The sequence below is a fragment of the Battus philenor genome, unplaced genomic scaffold (genome assembly GCF_028537555.1).
Source record: "Battus philenor isolate CCGP_79_NKW_IND1 unplaced genomic scaffold, ilBatPhil1.0.hap1 SCAF_28, whole genome shotgun sequence".
Classification (NCBI taxonomy): domain Eukaryota; kingdom Metazoa; phylum Arthropoda; class Insecta; order Lepidoptera; family Papilionidae; genus Battus; species Battus philenor.
In genome coordinates this window covers 1,031,078-1,045,557 of record NW_027181691.1, presented here as the reverse complement: position 1 = coordinate 1,045,557, position 14,480 = coordinate 1,031,078, and the positions used below count along the sequence as shown (strand labels likewise).

The following is a 14,480-nucleotide window of genomic DNA, read 5'->3' as shown; positions in this document are numbered from 1 at the left end:
TGTATATATACTTTATTTTCTTCAAGGCTCCTTGTTTTTGAAACTGCGGCTTTTCGAGCAAAAAAGGTTGCTGGCCCCTGATCTAATGTACCAGTCCAAAGCGAAACTCGTGCGGATTAATGCAATAACAACATTCATTTGAATATTTCTTTATTTCGTATGATAAAAAGTTAAAATTAAGTTCTAAGCTTGACGACCTTTCAAACCGGTAGAACATGTGACACCCCGATCCAAGGCTCCTGAGAACCCTCAAGCTATGTCACTGCAAAGAGGTCTAGGCCAAACACTTCAACTCTCCACTTTAAAACCGGTGAAATTTTCAATGCCAACTGGTAAACTTCAATCGATATAAAATATACAAACCTAACAAAAGCAAGGCGTGGTTTAAGGCTTTAAAATGTTTTTGTTATATTAATACTAGCTGATCCCGCAAACGTTGTTTTGCAAAAAAAATTAAAGTTTTTAATTAACAAATAAAAATAGGGGTTCCTCGTAGAAGGGTGAAAATTGTTACATGTATTTTTATATGCTGTATCATAAAAAAATAAAACAAAAAAATTTGTAAAAAATATTTAAAAATTTTTTTTAAGGGTGAACAACCCTTATCACTTAGGGGTATGGAAAATAGATAGTAGCCGATTCTCAGACATACTGAATACGCATGTAAAATTTGGTAAAAATCGGTCAAGCCGTTTCGGAGGAGTTCAAGTTCGAACACCGTGACACGAGAATTTTGTATATTAGATTATAATTAAATTAAAATTTAATACTCACATTGAAGCAGTCACCGCATTCCTCGCACTCCGTGGCCACCACTTCAGTCATTTTTCCGGGCAGCTGGAACACATTCAACACTATGTTATTTTCATACAAATTTTTCTTCTTTTAGTACGCATGTTTCTTTGGAGGTTTTGTACAAGCTACTTTGTTAATTACTGAAACTTGCAATCGTAGCGGATTCGATTTCCGAGACACAATTTTATATAATTCACACTTTTTGCATTAATTATGCACACAAATAAGATTTCAAAGGGCACCAGAATCCTCTGCATACCATAATACCATTCTTCAATCGCCAACTTTGTCAAGTGTGGTGATAATAGAATATCATCCCTCATAGATATCTTTGGGGAAGACCTGTGCCTTGCAGCAGGCGTCTATGGTCAGACGACGAGGATTATGAAATGTTAATTCGATACCTGACCATGCCACAGTGTGAATAATATAAGAACAATCTGATTTCAAATGGTAAAGAAATACACTGAGGTATTAGATATATATACATATGTCGTATTGTAGATAAAACTTTGTAACGATAGATTACTGCGTTGAAATTCGCATGTCCACCAGACAGAGGGCTTCGTCATCGATTTCTCATTGGATCGATTAGAAGTGCCCTGGAAACAACGTCTTCCAAATACCTCAATATAATTCTGTGCGCTTCTGTGCCGATAGCACGTTACAGCAATTACAAATAGACAAATTGAAGTAAAAAAACTCAGTTCGATTGGGAAATAGTCAACCAAGATATTTGGTTTATATATCAAAAAAACTGCAGTCTTCAGGAATACGACGCAATAATGCCCAGAACGATCAATTATAATGTGAAGGCAATTTTGGGTGGTGGGGTGGTAGGTAAATTGAGGTCATGTGAGTGTGTTTATATAAGCATTTTATTCCTTGTTATTACATATTGTTTTCGTTATAAACAGAAAAAAAACAAATACAGTAATACCCCGCTTTACGCGACCCCGTTATACGCGGTTTCACTATAACGCGAATTGCAAATTTCGCGCTCAAATGCCTCGAATTACGCGAAAGAGTGCGTATAAATATAATGTAGTCATCAATTTCTCTATGGTGTCTTGACCATCTGTCAAACAATTAAAAACAGTGTTGGGTGTTATGAACGTATTTTACAAGAACGTAAACAAAACGTTACCCAAAAGACAATAGATGTATTTTTTCGTAAAAAATAAGAGTATGTGTTGTGTAGTGTTCCTAGAATTAAAGCGATTGATTAAAATGATTTGTATTTTTTTGTAATAATTTTTGACTATGTTTAATCATAAACCTCGTTATACGCGAATTTCAGTTAACGCGATTTTTTTTGGAACGTATCCCTCGCGTAAAGCGGGGTATTACTGTATACATAATTTTTAAAAAGACTTCAAACTCATTTCTGTCTTTTTGTATGTCTGTTGTAATACATCGCATCCATTCGACGCTACAAATTATCTTTTTTTTTGTATAAAATCATTTCAAAATCTACGCGCAGTGACTACGCAATTTTATTTTTTTGTGTGAAAACAATAGACAATTAAAAAAAAAAACGAGTCGGTAAAGCTGGATGTAAAACAATCCAAACGACAAAAAAAACTTAGAGTTTTTTCGTCTTTTGTTTCTGTTTACGTAAGGGATTACATTTAATTTTTTATGATAAATCAAAGTTGACTATTCTTCCTGTTTAATTATTAAGGGCTATGGTAGGAGATCGAATCAAAAACGATATTTGTTAACCAAGCACAGAAGAGAAGAGAATTGTTTGTCTTAAGTGACGTGAGAGAATTTCGGAGTAGCTACCAAGAGCCGGTAGACGCAGAAGGGTAAGTCCCCCCCCCCAAGTGGATCGACATATTCAAGATCGAGGGTAGTCACAGCGTGCCGGCAGCGCAAGACCATTGTCGTTTTGGGGGATGCCAATGCCTTTCAATGGGCGGCCATTGGCTATGATGATGATAATGGGTGAATTGGATATATGGATGGTTCGTAGTCAGTAGACGAAGCATGGGTAAGCTTCCTACCAAGTAGACTGACCACATAGTCAACATCACTGGGAGACGTTGGATGCAAGCGTGCCAGACCAGTCAGGATATCTTTGGGGGAGACCTAGGCCTTGCAGTAGGCGTCTATTAGCCGGCATGATGATAAGAAAATACTCACATCGCCGTTGGAGCCTGCACCGTTGTCAACAATCAGAACCTCCTTGCTCTGGTGGAAGTTAAGTCCCACCACTTGAGTGTCTTCTGCAGCATATGGTGCCTCTTCCCTCTTCGACATCTTGTTCAGACCCAGGGCCCCACCGGACACGTTCAGTTCCACCACTTGGTTAGCTTGACCTATAAAAATAATAGTCAGAAATTTAAATATTATTCTATATTATATTTTAGATGCTATCTCCTGCTATATTCCTTCTACCTCTTTTTGCAGTTCAATGGACAAAATAAAACAAAAATAAATCAAAAATACGTTATTTATCAATTTAATAATAAACAATGGTTCTATAAAAATAACCATGTTTTTTTATTATGCTATAAGATTGAAATAATACCGTAAATATATTTTCATTGAAATAAAATAATCTTTACATTTTGTCTGGTTAAATCCATTACACTTTTTTTTATTTTTATTGACGTCATATTTACAGTTGTGGTCATATGTTTTAATTTATTCTGTGGTTTGTATGATAAAAAAAAGAATTGTTTTTTCAATTACCTTTGTAATTATAACCAATTTTTTTCTTTAACTTTTGTCTTAAAATATTAAAATGAAAATTATTCGAGTTGCTCATGCTGTATTTTTTTTTTTCCTATAGTCTTATAACATCAACCGCAACTGTTCATATTCTTTATACCTCATAATAATGTGTCATTGACCTAATAACGAGATACGCCATCTATATACCGCGAAATAGTAATGTCTGCGTTATATTCTATGACGGTAAAGGGGTTGGTATCTACACGGTACCTTAGTGTTATATAAAATATAACACTAAGGTACCGTGTAGATACCATAAAAAAACTTTTCAATTACCACAAAACCTGACATGACTGGTATTGGCATTTGGTATTAATTATTCCTTCATTAATTGTTGAGTATAAAAGGAGGATTGATAGCTTGTGGAAATATGCAATAAATAGCATTATTTTCTCATTAAAAGTAAATTTTAAGAAGAATAATACTTAAAAATACCCAAACCTGGATTAAAATATTTTCATAACAATAATAATACGATATTTGAAAATCAAAACTATATAATTTTTATAAAATTAAGTCAACTCAAATATTAAATTTATTTTTTTCGAATAATCCTCACGCTTATTGGTTTAAAAGTCGTTAAACTTGTAAATAATTTAGTAAAAAACTGTAATCATATCATGTAAATAAAACTACTAGTTGCTTATTTTGTCTGTTGCATATTAATAGAAATGTTTATATTAATTATAACAGATTAAAAACCTTTTACCTTCGTGACCTATATCTGAAAGTATAAAAGAAGTAAATATTTAAATAAAGAATTATTTTTAAAAATAAAAATAATCAATATTTGAAACAATTAAAAATTAATAAAATATGTTTAATAATTCTTTAGGCGGAATCGGATTCGGATTGAAAGTTTTCGCGCCAAAATATCATTTATTATTTATATTCAATCGAAACATTTGTTGATATTATACATTCTGTTCTTTATTTTCGTCCGCTCTGAAGGTTTTATATGTTCAAATAATTAATACAGCACATTAAAATTAAAACTAGATGCCGATAAAGGCCACACTCTTTTAACATTCGGCCAATGTCATGTTTAGTGTGTTTTACGTACTTTATATAAATGAATCGATATTGACAAATTTATTTAGCGATACTAAAATATTTAGAGGTTTTTTTAAGTTTTTTTTATAAGACCGAGGTCATAATTAAGTGGACTTCCCTGCATATTATACTTTGAACAAACATATACGACTTTTTATTACAGATAATTTAAAACAATCTAGTATTTTTTATATGATTAATATAGAGAAAAAAAGCATATGAACACCAAATATGTAATTACAGCGACTAGTAAATTAGCAAGTTTTAGCTAATTTGTAATAACGTCATGAGGAAACAATTCACGTAAAAAAATTTCCAGAATTGGCAGCACTAAAAAATGTATTTACATTTTCGTTTTTTTTTTAAATATTGTATAACGTTTTTTAACCTTCACAGATATGTGATTGACAGACAAACATAAATGACGTGTAACAAAAACCCGCCAATGAACTCACGACTTTATTTCTAATTTTAATTAGCTGTTAGATATATTGCTGTACGTCTCAACGCTGGAATATATGACTTACAGATAATGCATATACAGAGTGATTACATATATATATATTATATTATGACAACCGGAGTCTAACATCTCAAAACACAAAAACCAGGCTTCAACTCACCCGCACTGGCGGGCCCTAGATTTGAATTAAGAAATACTTTAAAAGAACGCTGGCCATATAAAAACGAAAAAAAAAATGTAATTGTAAAAAAAAACTCAAACACACCGACGAAGCTAACGTCTGTGGAATATACCAAAGAGAAAAAAAGATATTTGGTAAACAAATATCGGAAGTTAAGCTGTGAAGTTTTATTTGTTAATTAAAAACTTAACAGATAAAAAAATATATAAAAGACTTCATAGTTTAAATGTTATTTCTTTTGTTACAGAGATTAATAACTATGCTCAAGTGTTGCAGCATATTATAAATAATCTTTTATTTTTTATTACTAAAGATTAGTATATTTATTGCGTGTACAATACTCACCCTGTCTTCTGGATAGCTTAAGGAAAACATCTTCAAGGGAGATACAGCTGTACATGGTGAGGAGGGCCTGCGGTGACTCCTCAGCCAGGAGCCGTCCACTTCTCATCAGACCGATCTAAAACATTTCAATTTCGATCCTCAATTATCTGTCTTTTCAAACTGAAACTCAATTGTTGCTTCCAGAAGTTTCTAATCTGCATATGACAACCAAATTTCCGTGAACAAATACAATATACACCCGTATTATCTAATAAATTTAAAAAGTTTATATATCAAGACTTTTACTTCGTATTACTGGCCACTACGACCACAATATTATCATCATTCTTAATATCAAATCATTCTTGGGCGTTCGAAATTCGAACGCCGATTTGAAATCGGACGCTATCATTGACGCGGTCACTGCCTTTGCATTAGGTCGTGTAAATTGTAAATATTCTTTGTACATATGTGAATACAGTATCTCTGATCACTCTTGGCTATCATCGACCTTACCAACGTGTTCATAACTGTCCTTTAATTGGGTATAAATAATGAGAGAATGCAAAAGAAAGATTTATTTTTAAATCAACATAAAATTACGTATTTTATACGCATTGATATAGCTTGGATACTAAAACATCAATCAATACAATCTTCTGGATAGCTCTAAACCAAATCAGTTTGATGTGTTTCTTTATTATATATGTATATGTATGTTACTACCCATTATTTATACTTTTACCTTTTCCATACTATGGTTATTTGTAAGAAATTGCCTCGTGTGATAAGCCCATTGTACTTTTATAAATATTATTATGAAACTATTTAAATGTATCCTAGTTTGTACAATAAAAAATATTAGATAAAATAGAAGGCCTAGGCTTCCAATAAAGATATCTATGGGAAGATACCATATTTCCCACGTTTGTCAGGCGGGTTGGTGATCTCTGTGTGGTATCATGGGACGCAGAGGGCGTTGCTGTACCAATAAAGTCATTTACAGTGTAACTAAGTTTCTAGTATCTAAAATCCAATTACAAAAGCATATATATCACCTATATAAAGACTTGCTAATTCTCTGAAGTCGATTCTTGGGTAGACATTTGTCTTTGCTATTTACATTGTATATATACGACTTCTGGGAAAATAGGTTATGTTTTTGTGGACATACAAAATACATTTACATACACGTAGAAGCAACAGTAAATGTATTTTTATTTAAATTTTTATATTCCAGATAAATCTGACTATCATTGTTCATGTCAAGTTATATTGATGATATATATTTTTGTAGTTTTAAATTGAATAAACTTTCGCTAATATGGTTTAGATCCAGGGTTATTACAGGGGCGACTCTAGCTCGTATGCAATGAAACCCTAGCGCCCCCTAGGCTTGACCCCCCCCTTGCTCTTAGCTGTCTCAGGGAGCGCCTGTAGATATCCAATAGGACCTGCTGAAGGCAGCATACATCCAGTGTCTTACTTAGACCTCTACAAGGTCTGTCAACCTTTTGATTGGATCCTAATCTAGCCTTACCAATCCGAGGTTTGCATATAAATATAACAACTCACACAATGCGCTTGTCTCGCTTCTTCGATGTAGTGGGTCGTGATGATGACAGTCTTGTCTCCGGAGCTGGTGATTTGCACCAGGTGAGTCCAGATCGACTGTCGCAGCAGTGGGTCCACTCCCACAGTGGGCTCGTCGAGGATTAGCAACTCCGGGTCGTGCATGAGAGCCACGGCGAACGACACTCGACGTTGCTGACCACCGCTGTTGAACAAACGTTTAGTTTATATTATATCTCTTTTATTTATACACAGTAAAAAGCGAACTTAAAGCATTATCTACAAGTAAATCATTTTATTAGTGTAAAGATAATTGAGAGGGAAAATAATCACATATAAAACACCTTACATAAATATACCATTATATATATATACTACTACTCCGCTGGCTCAGTGACCCAAAGTGGGTCTTGGCCTCCGAAGCGAGAGACTTCTAGTTTCCTCTATCTTGCGCCATCGTCTGCCATTGGTTGACATTCAATTCGCGCAAGTCTGCCTCAACGCGATCGATCCAGCGATACCTGGGTCTACCCACTGGTCTATATATATATATATATATATATATATATATATATATATATGTATATATATATATATATAATATATATATATATATATATATCTCCATGTATGTCTATGTACGTATGTTTGTCTATATGTATGTTTTCTACACGTTAACGACCCATTATTATTACTTCTACCTTTTCCATACTACGGTTGTCTGTAAGAGATTGCCTCGTATGATAAAACCGGCTATTGTACTTTTTTGTATATTATTATGAAACTATATAGTAGCATCTACAATAAAGAATATTAAATTAAAATTTAAATATACTATTTATATGAAAATAATGAATAATGAAATCTAATTATCGTGATGATTCCGTCAGCTGGTCAAGCGACAGTTCGAACCTTCGTTTTGAATGCGAAACGATTCCTGATCGTTCTGATATCAACGGGGAGCGTATTCCAGAGAAGAATAGGTTTTTTTTTTTCTCTTGTTCCCCTATCTCGTGTGGGACAGGGACTGTTTAATTCTAGTAATTTATTCATTTCTTTTTTTTTATTATTATCATTCTTCTCTTTCATATTATCTTATCTGTCGTACTATTTCTTTCATTCTACAATTTTCCCATTTCATTTCATTCCATTAGCCATACATTCATCCTCAACCACTACATTCTAGGTTTCCCTACCATTCTATTTTGCAACAGAGAAGAATAGGTTGTATTGCGAAGGAGTGAGTAAAGTCTGTACAAATGGGAGGACATCTAAGTAGACTATTGCTCAAAGTGCGAAGTGTTTAGGTGTGTACTCGCTACGAACTGGAATTGAAATGTTAAGCAGGCAGATGAAGTGGAAGAAAAGAGTAAAGAGTATTTAGTTCACACACACACAATCTGTACTGAAGCAAAAAATGGAACTCAAATTCAACTGAACTTCGAACTCAGGGAAGATTTAAAAGCTTGCAACATTGACAATCGTCCTGGGATAAGTCGACGAAAGGAAAATGGACGCGTAAGCTAATACCAGACCTAGAGCCATGGATGACCCGCGATCATGGAGAGTTGAACTACTACCTGACTCAGATGATATCTGGCCAAGGCTGTTACCGAGCGTACCTCCATAGGTTCAAATACGAAGATTCCCCTGACTGTCCTAATTGTGTCGGAATGATTGAAGATGCAGAGCACGTCTTTTTCGTCTGCCCCCGGTTTAACGAAGCCAGGAGGTCTTGGGAAGAAGGTGTAGGATGCAAAATTTATCCTGAAACTCTGATAGCTACAATGCTATCCTCGCCTTTGGCCTGGGAACTTACGAGTGCGTAATCTACGACCGTGCTGAAGCACTTCCGAAAAATAGAGAAGGAGCAGAGGAAGCTGGCCTGAACAGCAACTTTATCAAGGAAAGTTGCGGCTAAATCCCACCCGCGAAGTAATTCCTTGCGGCCACGTGGTAGTAACCAGGGATACCGAAGAATGAGGATTGTTTTTAGTCGGTATTGACGCCTAGATCGAGTCCGATATACGGGTCACCACCGTCAGGCCCTATCATACGTAAATATATTTTTAAACCTCTTCCAAATACACACGCACACACACACATATATATATATATATATATATATATATATATATATATATAAACACATTAAATATATATAATTGTAATTACGTGTGGTAGCAATACTAGATTATTTTTCATAGTTAAATTACTATTAAAAAGAAATAGTAAAAAATATAAAATAAAAGGATTTATTTTGCTATAATCTTTAAACACACATAGATCACGATGTTGACTTCAGATATGTTAGATAAGTCTGGCGGTAAATATATTACCGTTATATTTACTGTTAATATTAACTGGTCTTTCGTTACAATCGGGTAGCGAAAGAATAAATATACACGGACCTATTTGATACTAGCACTCCGTATATTGTTGACACACAGGATATTTGCTTATAGGTGTAAATGATCTAACGGGGTGTATCGCTTATTTGACAGCAAAAAATTTTTACAGTATCCGGCGATAAATATTGCACATCGATCTTTGGAAAGAGACAATCGACTAATTTCGGCTTCGTAGAGAGTTATCTCCGTTGCACGAAATACAACGACTGAAAAAACGTCACATAGGTAGTGTGGGACAGAGATAGTGCTCTACGAAACCGAAATTAGCCGATTGTCTCTTTCCAAAGATCGATGTGCAATATTTATAGCGGGGTACTGTATATATACTATTCTTATTTCATTGCTTACAATACTATGTAATGTATATCTATCTAGATCTGTATATCTCTATATATGTATATCTATATACATCTATCTATGTTTAGTGTTTATATGAAATAAATAAAATAAAACCATTGTTAGAGTTATGTACTGAAATTTTATGTACAGTACCCGGCGATAAATATTGCACATCGACCTTTGGAAAGAGACAATTGACTAATTTCGGCTCTCTCGCACGAAGTACGACTGACAAAACGTCACATAGGTAGTGTAGGACAGAGATGGTGCTCTATGAAGCCGAAATTAGCCGATTGTCTCTTTCCAAAGATCGATATGTGCAATATTTATCGCCGGGTACTGTACACCTATTTATAATCACTTCAAATGATCACTACATGTCCTCCTATCAGAATTGGACAGGTAACAACTTCTGGCAGTACAATGTCTATTACAGATAATAATTAATTTAAAGTGATTCTAATTTTGAAAACGCATTTCATTACTATATTGCCATTGCGCTATTTATTATTTCTGAACGTATCTATTTATAAATAGTATGTTGTCGTTCCAGCACATATACGCCCACTGAAAACACGCCTTCCTCAAAGATATAGGGAAATATACTATAATCGCCACGCTTGGCAGGCTGGTTGGCGATCGCAATGTGATTATAGTACGTAGATGGCGTTGCTGTGCATCTTTTGGGAACTTATTTGTGAGTTGTATCAATCCTATATAATTAATGCACAGTGTTACATAAGATTGTATTACAAGAATTGAACCTGAGACACGAACACAAGTCTCAATTCTCTACCGCTGGGATCCCACAACAAGGTGTACCGTATATTGAAAGCAAATATGCAATACATTCACTCAGTTATAGCTTTTACAATTATAAATCTTCCGGTACCAAAAAAAATTGTGTGTATTACACTACGTTTTAATTGCATTGATTTATGGTACAGGATATGTTTTGTTTGATTAAATGTTGACACGTTTTTTTATTCGAATTGACGTCAAATGTTTGACAGGTATTACAGATGTTATATATACTCTGTGGTTTTATAGCAATGTGTGGTAAGTGTGATTTTTATTATTATTTAGAATATTTACAGATGATAATTATTAGTAATTGTATTAACGGTTATTTAGAGAATATACTACTATTTTATATAATACGTAACATTAAATTCTAATTTTACTTTTTTTTTAAATTAGTGTAGTCTTTGTACGAGTAAGCTACCATGGTTTCGAAATGCTGTTCTGCTGAGAATAACCAGCCGGAAATTCAACATTTGCTCTTTTTAAATGAATTTTAACATTTTTTGATACATACATTATAATATTAATTATGTAAATGAGACAACAAATCAAGTTTCATAAATCAATTAAAAAATCTTGAATGCTATAATGAGATATATTTAATAATATACTTTTAATTTTATATTTAAAACTAAGAATGAAAGTCTAAGATATATCGTGGACCTTTATATTAGGGGGACCGGAAAGTAAAGTCGCTTTCTTAAGTTAAATTCACACGACTACATTTTTAAAGAGTTTTTATTTCTAATCAATATATTCACCTTCGTAATCAATAACCTTTTGCCGTCTAGTATATAAATCGATGCCGGAGCGGTAAATCAATCGATTTTTCTGTAAAATATGTCGTCGGAAACGATATTACTTTCCGGTTTCCTTTGATATATACCTACACACAGACCCAATGATTTAGGCCAGAGTTCCCCAAACTTTTTTGTGTCGTAGACCCCTTGCCATGTTTTTCCATGTTGGATAGACCCCTACTTACTATAGTGAAGTTTAGTCTTAAAAACTTAAAGTAAAAACACATGTTAATTTATACATTTGTTAGTTGAATTTAAATGAAAACTACTCAAAATAAAATTTTGTATCTGTTATGTAAAATATACGTAAAATTAAATAAACAATTTTATTACTTCATAGGTACTTTTATAAATAATGTAAATGTTTTGATATTATAAGATAGCATAATGTAAGTAAATAGGTACTATCAGTGTATGTGTTGAGATCCACTATCGTAGACCCCCATTTTCATTTCATGGACCCGCAATTTTTTTTTCGCTGACGTAGACCCCTTGCAGGTTGTCATAGACCCCTAGGGGTCGATATAGACCACTTTGGGAATCACTGATTTAGGCCATCAATTTTTTGAGGATGATATTTAGACCGCATTCTATTTCTTAAAACTTAACATGCAAAAAATATTGAGTATTTCTATCCAATATAAATTCACTATGAACATAAATGATATATCTTTTAGATTCGCATTCGATGTAATCTTACCTTTAAATAGTGGTTTATTTCAATCTTATTTAGCAAAAACGCGGTTAAAACCGGATCGAACCGGTTTTAGATTAAATTAATATTTTTAATTTGCAGATTCAAAATCGTCGAATTCCATGCTTGATTTAACACGTTTAGTTTATTATGTCTAGTGAACGATATATGTTAATGTATCTACTATATATATAAATATATTATTATATGTATACATATACGTCTTCTTCTTTTACTTCTGTATATTAAGACTCATATTAGTTACATGTTTTAGTGCCTTGTCATATATACTATAATAAAAAAGAATGAAATTGTTATTTCAAACAGAGGAGTTGCCACGTTCAAGAAATCATGATCAGATGGTGCTTGAAACTCCTCGATTGTCAAGTAGACCTTGCTGGTGTTGTGTGTGAGTGTTGGAATATTAGCTCAGACTAAACCTAGTTGAAGCCGGCCTGTCATCGATGATAACAAAATTAATCTGACAATTTTGTAGTTTCGTGGTGTATATCACAAAACCATAACTCTAGCGATATTGACATATAAAATAGTTTTCCCATATGAAACTTTAAAATATCATAGATGCACTCAAAACAGAGCCGTGGTAATACCAAATATTTACGATATAATAGATACAAAATAGCATTGTATGTATAAACTATGTCATGTTTTGTGAACTGAATTATTACAGTACAATACATGCGACTGGAATGGATCTAGTATGAACAATAACATGAATTATATATATCATACGTTTGTATGTAACACCGATTGTCTGTATATATGTCGGAGAAGTAATATCGGTCGGAATCATTCTGATTTTGAATAGAACCGGTTGGCGATTTGCATTCAGGGTCTTTTGACTTAAATAAGGTCGTCTATCAACCTTGATTGGCAGTCCGTAGAGCCTTAGATTCACGCGTGCCAATTCACCTGTATACTGCCACTTGAATTTACCATTCAGAGTAATCTACGTCACCGGTCGCAATTTGCAAATCTTTGATATAAATAACACAAGTACATTGTGTTATTTATATTAAAGATTTGCAAATAAACAAATGATAAAAAACATGTGTTTTTTTTTTCATACCCCCGCTATTGGGGGCCTCTCGTACCCCTATTTATGGTGGGACAGGGACTTTATTTGCAATTTATTTTTTCACATAGTTTCTTATTTTCTTTCTCTTCTTTCGTACTTTATTGTCTCTTTCGGTCTATTATCTATCTTTCTCTTTTGTTCTGTTCAATCTTTCATTCTTTCCTCTTTTGTTATTACATTTTTCATTTTACATTTTTTTTATTGTACATTTTTATTTTACATTATTATTACTTATCCTATAATTATTCTTTATCACAGTTTTATGTATCACTTTGGTTCTATTTTATCCTTTTTTTATCTATTTTCTATAAAATAACATGTTTACACGCTACAATTATTATATTTCAACAATCAAAGTTTCTTGTTATATTCTATGAGGTTATTTACTTTAGTTTTATCTTCTTTTTTATTCGATATACTCCCAGTGCAAGGCATACATCTCTACATATCACCACAATCTGTTAGAGGCCTGTCTACGTCACGTCTACCAGCGTGGTCGCCATTCTAGAACCTTCCGGCGCCAACGACCATCGATGCTGAGCGACGTGCTTTACCTACTGCAACTTTATACGGGCAATTCTTCGAGCTACAATGATCTTGGTTCTTCGGATCTTCCATTTCTGACTCAATCTGGCATAGAAGTTAAGAGCATAGCCTTTTCCATTGCTCTTTGTAACATTGAATATCCGAATGATTTCTGTCGTTGACCACGTTTCGAATCTATAAGTCATCACTGACAACACACCTTGGTCAAAGACCTTCAAACATTGCGGTAATTTGGACGAGAATAATAAAAAAAATTGTAAGAAAAGGACCAATATGTAGCTACTTCCGCGAATGCAGTAGTAGTCGTGCAATAAAGCGCACCGCCCGCCAGTCCGCTGATAAATGCGTGTGCGGCAAACAATGCGAATTATTCAACTACCACCGTTAAATCACTCAACACGTGATTCACCCCTCCACGGGACATCCTCAGGAGTAATGTTACACCGATTAGTGCCAAACAAAGTTTGTGTTTGTGATTATTGCACGACTACCACTGCATTGGCGGAAGTAGCTATATATTGGTCCTTTTCTTACTTAGGATGGACTTCCGCAAAACAACGCCTGAATCCAAGACCATGGATGCACAGACCGCGGCCCGCCGGCAAAAATAATACTCTCGTACATTCGAAAAATATTGAATTCTATTCCAGAATAAAA

The 14,480-nt window shown here is 33.8% G+C and overlaps 2 protein-coding genes across 3 annotated transcripts in view; one reads left to right on the top strand and one right to left on the bottom strand.

Annotated features, from left to right (window-relative positions):
- snu (snustorr) overlaps nt 1-14,480 on the bottom strand; it is a 126,173-nt gene that overhangs the window by 7,688 nt on the left and 104,005 nt on the right. For both annotated transcript variants that reach the window (XM_068769531.1, XM_068769532.1), the window contains 4 exons: nt 7,134-7,335; nt 5,580-5,694; nt 2,944-3,119; nt 775-837 (listed from right to left, as the gene is read on the bottom strand). In XM_068769531.1, the coding sequence (XP_068625632.1) occupies nt 775-837; nt 2,944-3,119; nt 5,580-5,694; nt 7,134-7,335 (556 nt within the window). The remainder of the gene's footprint in view (nt 1-774; nt 838-2,943; nt 3,120-5,579; nt 5,695-7,133; nt 7,336-14,480) is intronic.
- Non2 (upstream activation factor subunit spp27 homolog Non2) overlaps nt 1-14,480 on the top strand; it is a 94,820-nt gene that overhangs the window by 74,163 nt on the left and 6,177 nt on the right. The window lies entirely within an intron of this gene.